General features: G+C 45.0%; 1 protein-coding gene across 1 annotated transcript in view; it reads right to left on the bottom strand.

The window, feature by feature from the left end:
- Positions 1-19,639, bottom strand: part of ETV6 (ETS variant transcription factor 6) — a 140,719-nt gene extending 121,080 nt beyond the window's left edge. The window contains exon 1 of the mRNA XM_032222084.1: positions 19,064-19,639. Within this exon, the coding sequence (XP_032077975.1) occupies positions 19,064-19,096 (33 nt within the window). The 5' untranslated portion in view covers positions 19,097-19,639. The remainder of the gene's footprint in view (positions 1-19,063) is intronic.
- Positions 19,640-21,412: the final 1,773 nt, after the last annotated feature.

The raw sequence follows: 21,412 nt of genomic DNA, 5'->3' as shown, positions 1-21,412 counted from the left end.
GCATTTTTACGTCCTTTCAAACTACTAGGTTGGCAGAAGCTGGGACAAGTAACGGGAGCTCACTCCATTACGCGGCGCTAGGATTCGAAGCGTTGAACTGCCGACCTTTCTGATCGACAAGCTCAGTGTCTTAGCCACTGCGCCACCGCGTCTCTATAAATCATCCTTTACGGACTGCTTAGCCACCCATAATTAATTCTGGGCTAACCTACTCAACATCTCAGAAGGATATGAATTTGGACTATGAATTGCTTTGGATTCTTGAAAATAATGAAAACTTCCAATGTTTGCTCCTGCCCAAAATTAGACAAAGGAAACAACTTCAAACAATTTCCGTTAAGATTCTGCAATCTTAACTCTGCAGATCAGATCAAAAGTGCTTCAGATAGACGGAGTAGCTCAAGCCAATTTTTTTTCCAGAGGAGCAGCAAATTCAGAGCAGCCTTGTTTCCTTTTCGAAAAAGTAAACATTGGTTCCAGCATACAACCATAATAGGAAGTGGAAAAAAGAAAATATTCAACAGCACGGTTCAGGCTGCCATTCTAAATGTACAGTACATTCCTCAATTTGATCCCATTCAGATGGGTTCAATTAGCACTTTCATGGTGAGCTTCACCAACCAGGAAAAGCTGGATTTTTGCAGTGGTTGTGAACCTGGAGAAGATTACACTGTCACAAGGCAAACTGGAGGACACACGACAATTACAAGGCAATGGTTATCAACAGTCTAGTGGTGGGTTCCGGATCCCGTTGCAACCAGTACGGTGAAACAGGGCCAGGCGTCCGCCACATGAACGTGCGCAGAGCGCATGCATGCATACTTACTGCCCGGCGGAGCGTTGCGCATGCACCGTACACGCTATGCGCGGAACCACCCAAAACTTCAAATATTGGTAAGGAGCGCAGGCGGACGGGTGGACTCCCCGGAGCACCGTACCGGAACGGTACCTGGTGCTCCCGGCAGGCACCGGTACGCCCATTCCGGGGTGTACCGGTCATAACCCACCACTCCAACAGTCCCAACTTATGTGCACAAAAGGAAAGTCAATGTTTAAGATAATTTTGGAGGGGGAAAAGGGTCTACTTTTTAAATTTAGAAAGTGCTAGGTAAGTTACAAGGGATGTGGTGGCGTGGTGGCACAGTGGCTAAGATGCTGAGCTTGCTGATCAGAAAGATCAGCAGTTTGGTGGTTCAAATCCCGAGCACCACATAATGGAGTGAGCTCCCATTACTTGTCCCAGCTTCTGCCAACCTACCAGTTCAAAAGCACGTAAAAATGCAAGTAGAAAAATAGGGATCACCTTTGGTGGGAAGGTAACAGCGTTCCGTGCGCCTTTAGTGTTTAGTCATGCTGGCCACATGACTATGGAGACATCTTTGGACAGTGCGGGCTCTTCGGTTTTGAAACAGAGATGAGCACCGCCCCCTAGACTCAGGAACAACTAGCACAGTGTTTCTCAACCTTAGCAAGTTGAAGATGTCCGGACTTCAACTCCCAGAATTCCCCAGCCAGCGAATGCTGGCTGGGGAATTCTGGGAGTTGAAGTCCGGACATCTTCAAGTTGCCAAGGTTGAGAAACACTGAACTAGCACATATGTGCGAGGGGAACCTTTCCCTTTCCCTTTTAGGTGACCTACGCATTTAATATTTACATTGGACTTTAGCTAGCAATGCTAAATGTTAATTTATAGATGGAAAATATGATGCAAATGCTTTTTTCAATGGTATTTACATCCTTCCCAGCAAGAACTTTGCGTAATTTCACTGAGCATTTTCACACTGAGGAATTCAGGCTACACCCCCTTCCCGAAATAGCCTTTTTTTTGTGTGTCTTCAGGCACAACACAACAGCATGATCATAACTTGACAGGAGTTTTTATATACCGGTATTTACAGCGATGGGAATTCCGAAAACTAACATTTGCATTTGGGATGGATGGTGGATTGAGAAACTTGGCTTTCTTCCTTGCCACTTATCCCTTCTCTCTTTCAAACTTAAGGAGGCCGCAACTGGGGACAGAATAAGCCATCCAATCCTACCTGAACTCACTTTTGCCCAGAAAAGAAAATCTCTCCCCTCCATCTAACTCACACAAACACATCATTTGAACTGACATCTTCCCACTATGCAATCTATATATCCATTCTGTAACTGGGAACACCATTTGAACTGACTAGTTCCCAATATGCAAGACAACAACTCCAATGTAAAATGCAGACGATAGTGTAGACCAAGGCTGTCAAACTCGATTTCACTGAGGGCCACATCAGGATTGTGTCAGACCATGTGGGGCCTGGGTGGGCGTGGCCAGCTCGACGTCACTCGTCTCGGCGATGCCTGTGGTGGTTCCAGCGCTCTGCCAACGAGAACAGGCTCCCAAACTCTGTTTACATGATCGGAAAACAAATGACTATATACGGAAACTGTGCCTGAACCAACCAACCATCGAAACACTTGTAAGGCGCAATCGAATGCGATGGGCAGGCCACGTTTGGAGAATGAACAGCAACTCCTGGCCCAAAATAACCATTGAAGCACCCGTGCCCAAAACCTGGAAGGTGCATAAGAACGCCCCACGGAAAACATGGATGAAGCTGATTGAAGAAGACCTCTCGCGAATCCATTTTACCATACGAGATGGCCAAACTGCCGCTCAAAATCGCAAACAATGGGTGGCGATGGTTCGGGATGCATGCGACTCTACAGCGAAGGGATTGGCGATGCCGTACCGACGCTAAAGACTCAAGTCAAGTCAAGACGGCCTCCTGAAATCCTCTGCCAGCGAAAACGGAAGTCGGGAGGGCCACCCACAGCCCTCCTGAGCTCCGTTTTCACTGGCAGAGGCACTGTGGGACGGTCCTCCGCTGTTTCCAGGGTGGCCCCCGTGGGGCAAATCTAAGCACCCCATGGGCTAAATCCGGCCCCCGGGCCTTGAGTTTGACACCCCTGGTGCAGACATTTAAAGACCCATTAGATCACACAGGGCAGGCCTCCTCCGGGTCCCGTCTACCAGCCAATGTCATCTGGCTACTACCCGAGGGGGGGCCTTCTCTGTGGCAGCTCCGGCCCTTTGGAACGAAGTCCCCGCAGAGATTCAGACCCTCACCTCTCTCCAGGCCTTCCGAAAAGCTGTTAAAACCTGGCTGTGTCAGCAGGCCTGGGGTTGATGAGTTCCCTTCCCCTCTCGAATCGTGTAGCTGTTGGTTGTTTTTAAATGCCTTGTATTTGTAGTCTTTGTGTTTCCCTTTCCCTCCTTGGGTTTGTGCGCCGCCCTGAGTCCCGCAGGGAATAGGGCAGCATATAAATAAAACAAAACCTAAACCTAAAGGGTCCTATAATTAAATGAAATCAGGAAATCTCTGAAGACAATGCTAAGACAGGTAATTAATCAATTACAGGTAGTCCTCAACATACAGACACAATTCAGCCCAATTCAGCTCACTTGTTCCTAAGTGAGACATTTGTTAAGTGAGTTTTGCCCCATTTCATGACCTTTCTTGACATGGATGTTAAGTGAATCACTGCAGGTGTTAAGTAATAAAGTCATTAATCTGGCTTTCCATTGATTTTGCTTGCCAAAAAAGTTACAAAAGGTGATCGCATGGCCATGGGACAGGACACTGCCACCGTCATAAATATGAGTCAGTTGCTAAGTGTCCAAATGTTGATCATGTGACCATGGGGATGCCGCCACAATGATTAAGTATGAAAAAAGTCACGAGTAATTTTTTCACTTTTTACGTTGTAACTTTGAGCAGTTATTAAATGAACTGTTGTAAGTCGAGGACTACCTGTAATCATTTGAAGCGGGGAATAATATTTGGCAGATTAGCAAGGAGTGTACATTCAACTATCAGTCCATCAGCATATCTGCCTGAACCTTCGTAAATCGATTCATTGTGGCTTTCCCAAAATCTCTTCATTTTTGGGTCATCAGTTTTCCACTAAATGGTGCCAGATGGAGCTTCTGGAAAGCTTACAAGCAATGTAAAAAAAATACGATTATTTATCACCAATATGCCATGCTGAGGTCTTCTAGATTCTCACATTTTTAATTTAACAACTAGTTGATAACCCGGAGCTGCCTGGGTATTTATTTATCCCAACCTTCCTTCCATGAACCTTGCTGCAATTTCTAATGTTGGATTTTCCCCCCTTACCGGAGGAAGCCCCCTTGTGGAGTACTGTGAAGCCGTTACCATGGCAACTCCACAGCACTGTACAGTAGAGGCCATTTTAAGGCAGTACTGTAGAAACTGTTTTAAGGCACAACAGGCTATGTCTTAACGGAACACACACCCTGAGGGGTGTTAGGGGTGTCTTACCCTCACAGTATTTGTTTCCAGAGGCTAAATAATCTGTGTACCAAGTTTGGTTGAAATTGCTCCAGGCGTTCCAGAGTTAGGCTGGAACATACACAGACATTTAGATAACACAAATGGTCATGGACAGCATTTGTGTATTGTTTTTAAAAAAAAAAAAAAAAAACAAGCAACCACAGAACTGAGTGACAGTAAATTACAGACATAATGTAGTAACAGCCTGTGTGATATATGTCCCTTCTGTCTACCTAAAACCTCCTACAAGCCATTTAATTAAGAGATCTTGACAACTGTTATTGTAATATAGGTTTTTCCCCCCTCTCTCCTTTTCCTTCTTTCTCCCTACTACAGGTCCTCGCATTTCAAAGGTTTCCTCTGTAGAAAGTTTCCTGGAAAATCCCCAACTTTCTCTGGATCAGGAAGGATATACTTGCAAATGAAATCAAGATCACCGATACCAAGAAGGGAAAAAAAAACCAAGATACTTCTTTCCTAATAACTAGGTGTGTGTGTGTGCGTTTGTGCGTGTGTGCGTGCATGTATGCATGAAATAAGCCCATCAAGGAACTTAGAAAATCTTTGTGAGCTTTTTTTTAATTCATTCTCTCATACAAATTGTTTACTGGTAAAATTAACTGTCCTTTCCCAGTTTTAAAAGAGGCAAAATCCTAGAGAGTCTCGGTGAAAACAGAGTCCGTTTTAGGGAGCCATGTGAAAAAAAGAGGTGCAGCTTTAATTGTACAGTCACAGCCGCTATCCCACAAGCCCCTGGATGAGAAATTGAGAAATATGTTCTTGGAAATGGAAAGCAGCCCCCACCTTTCTTAATAGCTCTCAGCAGATGTCAGCACTTAAGAGATAGATAACTCTATTCATAAGCAAATTCCCTGCAGCAAGATCTGAGCAAAGGTAGATTTGGCCCTCAGCCACAATAGGAATTGCCCAACACCCCTTCATTTACATCAGCCCAAACTTCAACCAAAGTTAGCTCAGAAAAACTCCTAGGATTTGTATATGGCTCCATGGGAGTCTGGCAACAGCCAATAGAAAACATCTTCTTGCACAAGTGCAAAGCCAAACAGAAAGTATAAATACCCCCCAATCTCGGTCAGCTGCACCGGAGCCCATGTGCTTCTGTTTATCATTAAACCATCTTCCCAATCAGCCTCCATGTTTCCAGTGTCTTTCTCCTGGCTTGGAACTGAACCAGATGGATATTGCTTCCAACAACTGGAAAACTAGTTAGTACACATCTCATTAACCTAATCAGCTGCGTTGTGCCAATAGGATTGTTTTGAAATGTTCCTCCTTGCTCTTAGAAGTAAAGCAGCTTTCAATTCCGCTTATTCCTAAAAAGCCTGCGGTTCAAAGCTATGGCGCGAAATTCAGTACGTGCTAATAAACGATCTTATTACCATTAAAAAAAATCAAGAGTGACGTCTGTTCATCAAGAGGAGCTGTAGGAGAAGGAAGAGAAGTACTGCGATTCTCTTAGGTGTGTGTTTCTATGCCGTCACGTGACAGATGGAGTTTGAGACCAGGAGGCTGCTACAAAATTAAATAAATAAATAAATAAATAAGCAAGGATTAAAATAGTCCAAACATGCATTTTATCCAAGGACCAAAATAAGAGTTATGATGGCTCCGTCACATTAGAATGTTTGTTGATACAGATATGCAAGTAATGTTGCCTTATTGAGTTATACAGGGCGGGGCATAACCTTTTCCTAGGGGGTCACAGCAACACTTGTAATAACAACACAAATAATTCATACACCATTGGAAAGCCCATCAAAAACTGAGTTTATTGACACGATTTAATAGTCAGTATGACCACCATTAGCCCTTCGAACAGCATTCAAACGAGGTGGATAAGAACACAACAAATCTTCAAACAGTTCCGTTCGATTTTCCAGATTTTTCAACACAGTTTCCAAATTCATTCTCAAAGTTTCAACCGAATATCGATTTTGACCTTGCTTCTGAATCATCAGAGCTTCCACTTCATCCTTAATTATGGCCCCAATGTTCTCTGCCGGATTGAGATCTGGCGAATTTCCCGGCCAGACGTCATTGCCCCAAAATTCGACATTGTTTTCCTTTAACAATTGCTGAGTCGCATTTGCACGCATGCAAGGAGCTTTCTCATGAAGATAGACAGCCTCACCAACCACCAAGACATTGTCTGGATCACTGAGAAATGGAATGACATTCTCCAATAAAATTTTCTCACGGAAATAACTGCCATCCCAGGATTCCCCTTTATCCTTCAAAACCCAATGCAGTTTCTTGGCTGTGAAAATGACGAAAATCCCGATGCAAGTCGGATTGCGAACGATTTGTCGATATCGTTCATGTTTGGCGATGTCGTCGACGTCTTTAGCCCAAATTCGATCGTTCTGGAAATTCGGTTTTCGAATGGCATAAACGAAGAATTCGTCAGATGGCGCCAAATGAAGAAAATCTTCCTCGGTCCATTCAGACAACCAATCGCACAACCAAAGCCGATCTTGAACGTGTGTTTGAGTTTTCAATGGTTTGCAAATGACGTGGAATGGCTTCAAACCTTCTCGTTCTCGATATCGGCCGATTGTCCTTTGATCAACTCGTTTTCCACGAATTTGAAGGATTTCTTGGGCCACTTTTCGGTTTCCTTTTCGTTGTTTGCGACTGCCAGTTGCAATGATGGCTTTGCTTTCTTGGGACAGTTGCAGAGGACGCCCTTCTCCAAATTTTGTGAAACATTCTTGGGCTGTTTTGTTCCAATTATCAGTAACCCAATCCGGATGACGTTTCAATTTGTTTGCAATCCATTTTCGATTGATAAACGTCGCTCCAGCATCGCGAGCCTCTCGAAAGGCAATGCATTTTATTCTGTCAATGATCCTTTGTTCTTCCGAATCGAATTTTCCAGCCATTCTTAAAGCAAATTTAACATTTAATAGCTCATTCAATTCAGTTTTTTATGGGCTTTAAAATGAGGTGTCGCGGAAGTTGTAAACTGCTGTCGATCTTGCTGTGACCCCCTAGGAAAAGGTTATGCCCCGCCCTGTATACAGTAGCTGCCCAACTCTTTATTACAATCATGCGTGGCACAACAAAACCGCACTCGTCAAAATCGCGGTGATAAAATCGTGGCGCTAAAGCCGCGACGTCATCACCGCGCGTCATCACCGCCGCGACAACAGCGCGGCAACAGAAGGGCGCTTTAAAACGGCGCCGCGGCAGAAAGCCGACTTCAATTAAGGTAAGGGTTAGGATTAGGTTTAGGGGTTTGTTTTAGGGTTAGGTTTAGGGTTAGGTTTAGCGTTAGGTTTAGCGTTAAGTTTAGGGTTAGGTTTAGGTTTAGGTTTAGGGTTAGGTTTAGGTTTAGGGTTAGGTTTAGGGTACTGAGTGCTTGGGAATGCGCGAATTTGCCCTCCGCGATTATGTCATCGCGGTAGGGTCGCGTTTTTCCTTAGCGCTTAGAACAGCGCGAATTAGTCTTCGCGCTTATGTCTCCGTGGATAAGGGCTTCGCGGATTTGTGGTGGAACCCAATCATAGACTATCTCAAACCCTAAGACATTGGACGGCTTTCAGTTTTATTTATTTATAGCTCACCTTTATTATTTTTTAATAAACTAGGTGGTGAACGTATCTTCTTCCTGTGTTCCCCAACATCGAGATAAACACAAATGCATTAAAACAAGGGTGTCAAACTCAAGGCCCAGTGGCCGGATCCGGACCGTGGGATACTGAGATCTGGCCTGCAGGGCCACCCTGGAAACAGCAAAGGACCGGCCCGTGTGCTTCTGCCAGTGTGGCCCTCCCGAGCTCTGTTTCGCTGGCAGAGGGTTGCAGGAGGCCGTGGTAGCTGAAAACAGAGCTCGGGAGCCCGTTTTCACTGGCACAGTACTCAGGCCACCACAGGCGCCAATGGCATGAATGACATTGAGCTGGGCACGCCCGCCCTGACCACACCCACCCTTGGCCCCGGAGGTCAAACACAACCCTAATCTGGCCCTTAATGAAATCGAGTTTGACATCGTTGCATTAAAATAAAACCAAAGCTTATGGCTGTTCTTCTAGAGATGGAAAAGGCTAACCATTGATGCTTGGTGAGGATGAAAGGAAGAGAGGTGGCCATTGACCAAAATGTTGAATGTCCAAGAACGTTCTCAACGTCCTTCTACCAGACAAAAGCCATGCAGAAAACAACAGCCAGTTCACCTCTGACTGCTTCCTGGTGGGGTTTTCTGGAGGAAGCAAGGAATTCCAGTAATTTCAGAGGTTCTGGAGAAATCCAGAGATTACGACTTGATAAAGATTGTTCCCGTACTTCCAGGACCATCACAGGGACTTGGACACCAAAACTGGTTTATATGGTCATTTCAGGAGGAACGGTCTGTACACCAATGTTCAGAAATCTTAAAGCTGAGCTACACCAGTGTTTCTCAAGCTTGACCGTTTCAAGATATGTGGGACTTCATCTCCCAGAATTCCCCAGCCAGCCTGAGCTAGACCCAAACACAATACGGGTCAACTCAATCTGGATCTACCTTCCAGGGCAATGACCATGTCTAACCATAATGCAATGTGCACGTGACACACCTCATGGCCCACGCCCTGCACACGGCCACACGACACCTCTGTATGCGTGCAACACCCCAACGCCCCATTTTTTCGCCTAGCAAGCCTCCCTGCAGCCTCCTGGGACCAAAAACGGGCCACACACAAACCCATGCTCCCCCCGCCCCCAATGCTTGCACACGTGATCTCCCACCCCCACACATGCACTCCTGTCTCCAGCATGCGCCCCCGCCCCGCATATTCGGCAGAGACTCGAAAATCACCTGGCCAGTAAAAGGAGCCCGCGCATGCGGGGTGCAGCTGAACTGGGACAAGAGCTCACATCCCCGCAGAGAGGGCTCTGCGTTCCACTTATGGCACACATGCCAGAGATCTGCCATCGTGGTTCTAAGGTTTTAACAATGGAAGTTTTTAAATGGGGAGACAGTAAAAGACATGAAACTAGGAATTGCATAATAGGGTTCTCCCTTATCCTACACCAAGGATTTCCAAACTTGGCAACTTTAAGACTTGCAGACTTCAACTCTCAGAATTCTTCAACCAACCATGTCCTATATGGGTGAAACACTTAAAATGGATAAATGGCATTTAATACACTGAAGCAAAACACGCTTTACTGGGGAAACTGCGGCAGAAGAAAAACTATTCTAATCCATGAAAATTTCCATTTAATAGAAATATACTGGATTTCTACTGCCGGTAGATTAAATTCTTTCCCAGAAAGCTATTAAGTAAAAAAAAATCCAATAAACCAATTCACTTCAGCCAAAGAGAAAGAGTTCATCTGCTTTATGACAAAATGCAGAATATAGCTTATTCTTAGACTTTTAGACTTTTTTATATTAGCTTCTTGCATCTGAAGGAAACTTCCTGGGTTTTAAATGAAGCTTTCTAACTTTAAAACACTTTTAATTAAAATTGCTATTTCATTCTATCATTTATTCTAATCTTTTAGCGTTATCCTTAAGCCTAATGTTTCATAATTGCTTTGAGAAGAAAAATAGGGTTGATTTGATTAGGCAAAAAATAGAAAAATACAAATACACACATGGGGGAAGGGATGCTACTGTATGTTGTCACTGCACAAATGGATGTACCGTATTTTTTGGAGTATAAGACGCTACGAAGTATAAAACTCACCTAGTTTTTGGCGAGGAAAACAAGAAAAAAAATCTACCTCTGCCTCCCAGCAATTTGCCCGCTTGTTGCAAACAGCCTGTTTCAGTCTCAATTTAGTCTGATTAGCACAAGGGGGAAAATATCTGCCTCTCCCTCCCAGCAATTTGCCTCTTTGCAGCAAATAGCATGTTTCAGTCTCAATTTCAGCACAGCCCGATTAGCACAAGCACTTGATTGTCGGTTGGATCGGCCTGCAGGAATTGCCATAGCCTATTGCTGCCTCTGCGCGTCCCATTTTCAGCCTCCGCACGGCCCGTTTTTGGCCTCTGCGCACCCCATTTTTTGCCTGTTACGGGGGGCTCGCGGAGGCCGAAAATAGGGCCCGTGGAGGAGGCAATAGGCAATGGCAATCCCTGCAGACTGAAACGGCTGATGGTCAGGAGGCCGATCCAACCTACAATCAGCTGTTCGTGCTAATCAGGCTGTGTTGAAGCTGAAGCATGCTGTTTGCTGTTTCTGCAAGGAGGCAAATTGCTGGGAGGCAGAAGCCAAAGGGGTGGGGACCAGCAGGTGGGTGGGACTACATTCAGTGTATAAGACGCATCCAAATTTTCACCCACTTTGGGGGAGGGAGTGCATCTTATACTCCGAAAAATACAGTAAATTATGAAACTAGTCTGTGTTGACATCATGTTGCATTGAGAGCATCAAGGTTGCTGCAGCTCTGAATGCAATTCATAAGACTATAAATGGTGTTGGATGAGTTCACACAATGTTACTGAGTAGGCCTCAACATGGGTTTGGTTTTGGCTAAGCTATTGTGAGTGTAACTCATTGTGGTTTATTCAATCAAACATGTTTAATCACACCATTGTTTTCAATATTGTGGCAGCCACCCTTAAGAATCAGATTTCAAATTAATAAATAAGAAGTATGGCATATGCATTTTGATCATCACACCTCAGTAACTGGAATTAGTCAGATTTTTAAAAATCTGATTAGAGGAAAGAAAAAACAGCACATGGGTAATTATCATAAAATTTATAATCTATAAGCTAATGTCCATAAAAAAATACCTACTGATGATGCCTCTTTCTGGGAAATTTTTAGGAGTTTAATGGAGTCTGAATGCCAAATCCCATGTTTGTAAGCTAAACTGGGAGGGGGGAAAAGGGAAAAAACTTTATGCAGACAAGAGCAAAACCACTTCAATACTGCTGCTAAGGAAGGTGAATTCAACTCAAAGGCAACCATGCCTTTTTCAAAGTCAGTGGAAATCCTCTGGTGGCCTTCTCAAACAGGTTAAATACCGTATTTTTCAGAGTATAAGATGCACCTGAATATACGATGCACCAAGATTTTGAACAGGCAAATTTTTTAAAAAAGTTTTTGCACTCTGCAGACCTTCCCAAAACGGCCCGTTTTTTGTCAAAAAAAGGGCATGCGTAGCCCTTTTAGATGGCTTGTAGAGTGCTCCTGGGCGTGGGGGGGGGCAAAAACAAGCAAAAAACAGCCCATTTTTCATTCATTTTTGCCCTCCCCAGCCCCCAGGAGCACTCTGAAAGCCTCCTAAAGGCTATGCACGGCCATTTTTGCAAAGGGGAAAGGGTTTCAGGAGGCAAAAAAATGCTGTATTTGGTGTATAAGACGCACCCAGATTTTCACCCGCTTTTTTGAAGGAAAAAGGTGCGTCTTATACTCCAAAAAATACAGTAAATCAGATCAAGATATAACCCAGATGAGAGACATTAATGTATCTTAATCTTGGCAACTTTAAGACATGGGGACTTCGATCCCCAGAATTCTCCAGCCAGAATACCTGGCTGAGGAATTCTGGGAACTGAAGTCCCCCCATATCTTAAAGTTGCCAAGGTTGAGATAGATTGCACTTGGGTGTCCCTTGAATAAAGACAAAACAGGAAATTTGAGGCTTCGCCTTTTCTCTCCTCCCTTTTCCTTAGAGGCAGGGAAGTGTGGATGTGGTAGCAAAAATACAAAATAAGATCCTTTAGCATAACCCCACGGAATTACAGGAATTGGCAGATCAGATTAAGGCCACTGGTTTAGGATAATCCAGGAGTCTGGCCCAGGCAGGGCAACTCCTATTTGCTTTTCAACAGGGTGAATCAACCAGACCTGGGACCAGAAATGTCAGGAACGTTAAAAGCATCTCACTCGCCACCTTGGCCCGCCTCTGCCCCATCCTTCAGGGCTATTATGAAGGACCCATCTTCCCTGCCCGAGAACAGGGGTCGCCAGTATTTCAGATCTCAGGGACCCCTGAATTTGTAATTTTAAACCCGTGGATCACTAGTAGTATGATCTGCCTAATGACCGGCTGGGTGGGCGTGGCAAGGTGGTCATATGACTGGGTGGGTGTGGCCAACTCGGTGTCACTCACGTCGAGGGGCGTCTTGCCAGCCTCTACTCACCACTCCTCGCCCGGACTCCTTAGGGCCCCAACAGGAAGCAGTTGTTAGAGCTAAGCAGCCACCATGAGAAAGAGTTGGCAAAACAGTTCAGTTCAAATTGGATCTGACCGAGGAGGAAGCTCAGCAGGCGCACCTCACTGAGGACTACGAGCATAGGCAGAGGGAAGATCTGTGGGAGTGCAAGGCCAGGTACCGCGCCTGGAGGCTCACTGGGCTGAGATGGTCAGCCAGTTCTAGGCCATGATGCAGTCCCACTGGAACGAGGCCCTCCAGCTCTTTGCCACCAGTGGTGCTTCTCTCCAGCCTTTGCCCAAAGCCCCATACCAGTAGGCTGAAGCAGACCCCAAGTCGGAATTTCTGCCCCCCCGACCTGCATAAAAAGACCCCAAGGGGGAGACTCTCTGCAGCAACACAAACGTTTGTTGCACATATCCAGCTCAGGGGGCATAGTTTGAGGACCCCTGATTCAGTGCGTGACCCAACAAATGCGCGCACGACAAAACCGCGGTGCTAAACCCTCACCCCTCTCCAGGCCTTCCGGAAAGCCGTCAAAACCTGGCTGTGCCGGCAGGCCTGGGGTTGATGAGTTCCCCTCCCCTCTCGACTTGTATGGCTGTATGACTCTTGTGTATTTTAATTATATGTATTGTGTTTGTATCCCCTTTTCCCTTTTGAGTTGTTCGCCGCCCTGAGTCCCTCCCGGAGAAGGGCGGCATACAAATAAATTAAATCTGAATCTGAATCTGACATCATCAACGAGGCGACAACAGCACGGCGATAGAAGCGCAATTTAAGTTAAGGTAAGGGTTTGGTTTAGGGTTAGGTTTAGGTTTACAGTGCGCTTCTGTCGCTGCGCTTCAGCGCTCATTCATCGGCACGCTTTAGAACTCGCGGTTTTGTCACCGCGGTTTAGTCAGGCGCGCTTTTGTCGTTCGCCCTTTTGTCGGTGAACCGATTCAGTGCAATATAAAAAATGCAAATAATTTTTCTGTGGACCACCAAAATTTTCTCGCAGACCACCAGTAGTTCACGGACCACCAGTTGGTGACCGCTGCCCTAGAACACGTATTTCACTTATCTCAGAAAAGACCATCCTAATATTGGGGGTGAATAGAAGCCGGGATTCCACCAGGAAATAAACTTTGTTCATTTCCTCCTTTGTCTGCTTGATAAGCTCCTTTGAGGAACAGTCCGTTTCATTCACTTCTCTTTCCTGCGTGATTTCAATTTAATAAAAGAACTGAGTTCCTAGCTGGGAGTGGCTGGGTAGGGAGAGTGCAGGACCAAGTTATAGATGAGCCCGAAATTTCCTTTGCTAAACAAAAGGGTTGTTAAGTGAGTTTTAACCCATTTTACGACCCTTCTTGACACAGTTGTGAATCACTGCAAATTGCTAAATTAGTAACAAGGTTAAGTGAACCTGGTTCCCTCATTGATTTAGCTTGTCAGAAGGTTGCAACAGACACAATCACATGACCCTGGAACTGTCATAAATATGAGTCAGATGCCAAGTGTCTGAATTTTGATACTGCAATGGTCGTTAAGTGTGAAAAATGGTCATGAATCGCTTTTTCAATGCCATTAGAAATTCGAAGTTTTAGGTATACGTTCACATAGTTATTCTTTTTCTTCGCCATTCTTATATTATTATTATTCCATTTAAAAGGTTATAAGGTATAATTTGGAATGTATAATTTGGAATGTATACCTTATAACCTTTTAAATGGAATAATAATAATATAAGAATGGCAAAGAAAAAGAATAACTATGTGAGCGTATACCTATAACTGTATGTAAGAGAATAAATGACAGTAAAAATATAAAGCACAATATAGGTAAATAATACTTGATCATAAGTAGCTAAGTATAAATAAATAAAGAAATGTATATAAAAATGGATAATGAATAACGAGATTATGAACGCAAGATAGAAATGTACAGAAGGGAAAACACTAACTGCAAAGAAACCGATTCGGAACTGCTGTATGATATACGATGGAACTCATCGTTCCTATGTTGTTTTTAAGTTATGTGGTTATTTTTGTTAATGTGTTTATGTGTTCTGTTGATGTGCTTATGTGTACAAAATAAAAATTCTTAAAAAATAAAAAAAAATAAAAAGAAATTCGAATGGCACTAAACAAATGATTCTGAGTCAAGAACTACCTGTAGATGAAATTAAATACCGTGTTTCAGGGTCTTATTTTCTTTTGACCCCCGAAATAAGCGCTTGGCCTTATTTTCGGGGAGGTCTTATTATTTTTGAGGTGCAGGAGGCAGCGAGCGTGGTCACTTCATGGCTGCTGATGTGTTGCAATATTTTGGGGGAGGGGTTATTTTTTGCAGGGGAGGGCTTATTTTAGCACATGCGCTCAAAGGCCCAATTGGGCTTATTATCCGTGAAGGTCTTATTTTCAGGGAAAGTGGGTATAACTCAACACCCAATTTTTAAGGTACCAAATTATACTTGAAATCCCATTTAAAGGCTCACCTTGTTTTTAAAAAAAGCTTCCCACACGCAGGCTTTCGTTTCTTCCCTAGACTTTTCAAAAAAATGTTGTGATACTGTTCTAAATACTAAAAAAAAAACCCTTAGAGTTTAGAGTTTTATTTCATTTGTATGCCGCCCTTTTCCCTGAAGGGACTCAGGGTGGCTCACAACTCAAGCAAAGGAAGGGGGATACAGACCGTTGACAACAACACAAAACAATACATAATTAAAAAGCGCAACAATCATACCATTCGAGATAGGGGCAACGGTTCTTTAGCCCCAGGCCTGTCGGAACAGCCAGGTTTTAAGGGCTTTGCGGAAGGCCTGAAGGGTGGTGAGGGTGCGAATCTCCACAGGGAGTTCGTTCCAGAGGGTCGGAGCAGCCACAGAGAAGGCTCTCCTCCGGGTAGTTGCCAGTCGACACTGGCCGGCGGATGGAATTCGGAGGAGGCCTAGTCTGTGCGATCTAATCGGTCTGGTGGAAGTAATTGGCAGCAGGCGGTACTCTCAAGAACCTTATAGAGGTTCCTGTGTAAAACCCAGGAGAAATTATGAAAGAAAGCTATAAATAAGACTCTGCTTCTCTACTGCAAGAGAAGAGATTGCTAAAAGCAAAGGCTACCCACCCCCTCCCCCCTTTGTGGAAACTTGGTGAACAGCGAAACTCAAGCTGAATCGTGCAAGGAATATCGCTTGATTAAATGCTGCCAGGATATAATATGCAACTTTATACATTCATACTTTTTTAAAATTTCTGAACAAAGAAGAGCATGCAGCGTGGATTTTTTTAACATGGGTTTTATTTTTGCCTTGGAACTCTTCCCACCAAACATGAGTGATGACATCATTTCCAAAAAGGAAAAAAAAAAAAAAGAGAAGGATTTTGGTAAAGCATCTTAGCCTGTGAAAAACAGATTGAGCCAAAGCATGCTGGAATGGGAGTAGAGAAGGCACCCTATTATTCTGCCAGCTAATGAGGACGCACAGCCTTCTAACTACAGAGGAAGGGCCTTTCCAGGTAGAACTACAAAAACAACACTGCTCCAATTTTGGGTAGCAAAAACATGAGAAGCCTCTACTACAGTGTTCAGAAAAAAGAGCCGTCAACTCTCACGACTAGAAAAATCCTGCTTTGATAAGGATTTCCTTTCCTTGCAACGTAGAAAGAAACCCAAACTAAACAAAACAATGTTTTTTATGTCCCTGAAACTGAACTGAACCATTCACTTCTCACTCTTTAGCTGACTACATATGGGCAGCCCACGGATTTATTGAAAGTAAGGGGAGGGGGGAACTCCCCAGTCACTACAGATGTTACGCAATCATAACTGTATAAAGAAAGTATTTAATGTGATCATTCATAATATGCAGAGCATTTCTGGTAAACCCTGTGCTGCATTGCCCAGAACCACACAGGAAAAAGAAAGTAGTTGGAAACAACTTAAAAGTGGAGCCTTCGAACTACACTTAAGATTGGGGGGAAAAAAATATTGAATTAAAATTCAATTACGGAATTGAAAAATAGCCAGTTTGGTTTAGCAGTGAAGGCACAATCAGGCTAAAAAAGCAGGAACCAGGGAGTTCTAGTCCTGCCTTCGGAGGTGAAAAACCAGCTAGGTGACTTAGGGCCAGTCGCTCCCTCTCAACCCAGCCCAGCCTACCTCACAGGGTTATTGTTCTGAGGAAAATAAGAGGAAGGGGGTACTAGGTATGCTTGCTTTCTATTTATAAAAATAATAAAGGTAAATAAATAAATACATTTTAGCAATCCCATTAACAGAGCCTTTTTTTTCTCCCACGAACGACAAATACCAAAATTTGCTGATAACCACCTCTTAAAAACCAACATCTTTTTAAGGATGGGAATCTCACAGTAAATGTGAGTATATTTCAGCGAAACAAATTATGGGCATGTTGAAATCAAGTTCTTTGGGCGTGAAAGAACACAATCTATCCTCCAGGGAAATGCAAATTAAAGCATAAATCATAAGAATTTTCTTTTTAAAAAAAAATAATGTTCACTGCTTGTAGATGGGCCTTAATGATTAGAGAAGACTACAACGTTAAAACACAAGTAAAAGAAGATTTCCAGATGCAGACGGTTGCCAGTTTAAAAGATCCAGAAACGCCTTTTTAGCAATCCTTGGTTTGCTTTCCACCACAATCCTAATCCAGTTTAATTCACTGTTGTAATATAGTTCGTGTCCTGTCTTTTCTCAACATTGGCCTCATGGTCGACCCACGGGAACTTCACAATTCACACACAATTTAGATTAATTTTAGTCAAAGGTAATTTTGAAACAACCATCATAAGCCCAGGTTAGGGCAGTGATTGAATAGCATGAATGTCTGTCAATCCTATCAACTTTGGATAGATTTTATGATTACCTCCATAGCAACAGACTTCAGTCATTTAGAATAGAACAAAATATCAGAGTTGGAAGGGACCTTGGAGGTCTTCTAGTCCAACCCCCTGCTTAAGCAGGAAGCCCTATACCATTTCAGACAAATGGTTGTCCAACCATGCCTTAAAAACTTCCAGTGCTTTGGTGAATGTGTATCATGTATAGGTTACTTTTAGGGAGGGGGGGGGGATTTGCACTTTGTGTAAGTTTTTTTTCCTCTGTGCATCTTGGATTTGTCTTAATGTGGTCAGTTGATAATGGTTGTTAACCACGTTTCAGGGTGGAAACGGCCACATATACCGCATTTACCCTATGACTATTAAGTGTTGTACCTTATGATTCTTGACCAATGTATCTTTTCTTTTATGCACAGAGAGCTTATGCACCAAAGACAAATTCCTTGTGTGCCCAATCACCCTTGGCCAATAAAGAATTCTATTCCATTCTATTCTATTCATCCCATACATCCACATCGGGAGAGCATGCAGCAAAGTCATCAAATACAAGATTAATCAGTGGAACAACTTGCCTCCAGAAGTTGCCAATGCTCCAACACTGGCAGTCTTTAAGAAGATGTTGGATAGCCATTTGTCTGAAGTTAGTGTAGGGTTTCCCGCCTAGGCAGAGGGTTGGACTAGAAGGCCTCCAAGGCCCCTTTTCCAACTCTGTTATTCTGTGTAGTTCTAAGATTTCCAATTGGGTTGCATTTCCGTTTTCCTTACAACAGGCGAAGGGCTAGGGAAGAGGCCGTCAGCTGGGGTGAAGAGGGGAAACTCCGCGCAGATCCAGAACAATTGTGTGTGGGGAAGGGGAGATCCCTCCAAGAACTACCCCACCCCAACAAAACTCCCTTCCTGGTTTGAAGGAAAGGCACCTCCGCGTATTTCCTTAAAGCTCGTCACGAGTTCGCGTCTGAGGGGCTCCACTTCCTGGCAGCCAACAACCTGTTTCATGTCTTTCTTCCCAACTGCCCAGAAACTCGGACTTACAAAGGGAGGAGGGGGGAGAGCACCATGAGGGTCGCTGGTCCCTCGCTCTCCAAATCACGCCCCTTCGAGCCAAAGGATCGACGGCCTCGAGGGACCCTAACTGCCGACCCCCGCCGCGCCCCCTTTTTCCAAGGGAAAAAGCAGCTTGCGCGTAAAAACCCCGCCGGGCAAAGCGCTTCAGCGCGCCCGTGCCAAACTCCTCACGCGGGGGTCGCCTTTCCCGCCCCGGGGGGCCCTCGCCATGCCGGCGGATCGGGGGGCTGCGGGGGGAAGGGGGCTGAGCAGAGGGATCCCACCGGAGCAAGTTCAGAAACTTCTCCAAAGAGGCTTTCCTTCCCCCCCACCTTCCAGTCTGGGGAAGGTGGGGAAGGTTTTTTTCCCCCACCCCTCCTGGCGCTTCTTCTCAATGTCTGGAGCGCCCCCTCCTCACGCTTCCCACCCTCCTCGCCTCCAGATCCTGGGGAGGATTGGGGGGGGGGAGAGAAAAGGGAGGGGAAGGGTCCGTCGACCCCGCGCCCGCCAAAGCGAAAATCCGGGCCAAAAAGCGCCTTTCCGCCCAATGCAAAGCAAGCCTCCCCGTGCGCGCGCGCCCGGGCCCACCTCTCCCGATTGCAAGGCGAGGAAGAGAGGGGGGGGGGGGAAGGCTTGGAAGAAAGAGGAGCTGAAAGCCCCCTACCCCACCCACCCGCCTTCCGCACCGCCCGAGGGCAGCCGGCCGCTTGCTTTGTACCTTGATGCAGACCAGATCGGGACCTTCCGACATGTCTCCACCGAGAGAGAAAGGCGAGAGAGAAACCCCAAACGCAGGAAGTTGGCCGCGCACGGCCCGCCTGGCTTTCTTTTCTTCTTTGCTTTTCTTTCCCTCCCTTCTTTTCCCGACTACTGTGGCTGCGTCTTTCCGCCCGCTGCTTCGGCTGCCTGGCTTGGCTTCCTTTCCCCGCAAAGCAGCGCCTCGGCCGGCCGGGCGAAGGCGCTCTCTCGCTCTCTTTGGATATGTGTGTCTCACGGCGCGGCGCCTCCGATCACCGGCGAGCCGCCCGCGCGCGCCCCAGCCAGCCCGGAGGGGGCCCTCGCATGGCTCGGAGCGCGGGGCAGGGGGGGGGCTTCCTCCGCCAGCCTTCCCCGCTCGGCCCGGGCCCGCCGCGCAACGATGCCCAGGCGGGAGAGGGAAAGAGAGAGAGCTCGAGGCGGCGGCGGCTCCTCCGCTCACCGACCTGGAGAGTTTCCTAGGCTGAAAAAGTGACGCGAGTTCCCGGCATCGGCTCTGCCCTCTTAAAGGAGCCGGCCCGGCAGGAAATGGGAAAGCAGCGAGAGCTCCGGTTGCCGGAAAAGAAACCAGAGCGGGGAGGGGGGCGGGGGGAGATTGGGGAAGGGGGGGGGGGTTGCCACGGGGAGGGACGGAAGGAAGGAAGCGGGAAGGGGCGCGGAGGGGCTTTTGCAAGCTGTTGTTATTAGTATTGTTATTATTAATGACAATAATAATTTCTTTTATTCATTAAACATGAAACTCAGCCAGCTGAACATTCAAAAATGCATCGCAAATACCATTGACTGGTACTGATGGTTGATATGGGTTGCTGCCAGCATCCTAGGTATCAACTAAGTACCACCTTCTTCTTCCATCTCCTCATCTTCCTCCTTCTCCTTCTCTTCTTCCTCCTCCTTCTTCTCATTATTATTATTGTTATTGTTGTTATTATTATTATTGCAACAACAGAATTGTATCACAGCGGCCAGTTGTTTCACCGGATTTGGCATTGATTACTAGTCGGACCCCACTCAGAGGCCTAGGACATCATAATGTATTTTTGTAATATGCATATTATTATTATTATTATTATTATTATTATTATTATTATTATTATACAATTGTATCACAGCGGCCAGTTGTTTCGTCGGATTTGGCATTGATTACTAGTCGGGCCCCACCCAGGGGCCTAGGACATCATAATGTATTTTTGTAATATGCTTATTATTATTATTATTGTACAATTGTATCACAGCGGCCAGTTGTTTCGCCGGATTTGGCATTGGTTACTAGTCGGGCCCCACCCAGGGGCCTAGGACATCGTAACGTATTTTCGTAATATGCGTGCAGATCCAAGCAGTGCGGCTTTTTGCATTTGACTGATGGTGATTTTGTCAATTTTTAACTGTTTTAAATGTAATTCCAGTGCTTTTGGAATAGCACCCAGTGTGCCAATTACCACTGGAATTACCACTGCTGGTTTGTGCCATAGTCGTTGAATTTCGATTTTTAAGTCCTGGTATCTTGCGATTTTTTCATGTTCCTTCTCGGCGACCCTGCTATCACCTGGTATTGCGATGTCTATGATTGTGACCTTATTTTTCTCAACCAATGTGATGTCTGGTGTATTATGCGCCAGTATTTTGTCTGTTTGTATGCGAAAATCCCACAAGATCTTGACCATCTGATTTTCGGTGACTTTTTCAGGCTGATGTTCCCACCAGTTTGTTGCTGTTTTAATATTAAAATTTTTGCACAAATTTCAATGGATCATTTGTGCTACTGAATAGTGCCGCAATTTATAATCAGTCTGTGCGATTTTTTTACAGCAGCTGAGTATGTGATCAACAGTTTCATCAGCTTCTTTGCAAAGTCTGCATTTGGCATCATCAGAGGATTTTTCGATTTTGGCCTTAATGGCATTTGTGCAGATAGCTTGTTCTTGCGCAGCCAGGATTAGTGACTCTGTTTCTTTCTTTAATGTACCTGTTGTTAACCATAACCAAGTTTGTTCACTGTCCACTTTATCTTTTATTTTTTCCAGAAATTGGCCATGCAGTGCTTTGTTCTGCCAACTCTCCATTCTTGATTTTATCACATCTTTTCTGTATTCTTGTTTCGTCTGTTGGGCCTTCAGTAGATTTTTGTTCTTTACTTCGATTAATAGATGTTCTTGACTTTCTTTTAAATAATCAGCCAGTGCATGTTTTTCTTCTTCAACTGTTTGCTTCACTTGTAATAATCCTCTGCCACCTGATTTTCGGGGCAGATATAATCTATCAGTATCACCACGTGGATGTAAACTGTAGTGCATTGTCATTAGTTTCCTGG

Source organism: Thamnophis elegans, chromosome 7 (assembly GCF_009769535.1).
Source record: "Thamnophis elegans isolate rThaEle1 chromosome 7, rThaEle1.pri, whole genome shotgun sequence".
NCBI classification, from domain to species: domain Eukaryota; kingdom Metazoa; phylum Chordata; class Lepidosauria; order Squamata; family Colubridae; genus Thamnophis; species Thamnophis elegans.
Note: the sequence above shows the minus strand (reverse complement) of the source record. Positions and strands in the feature narration are given on the sequence as shown.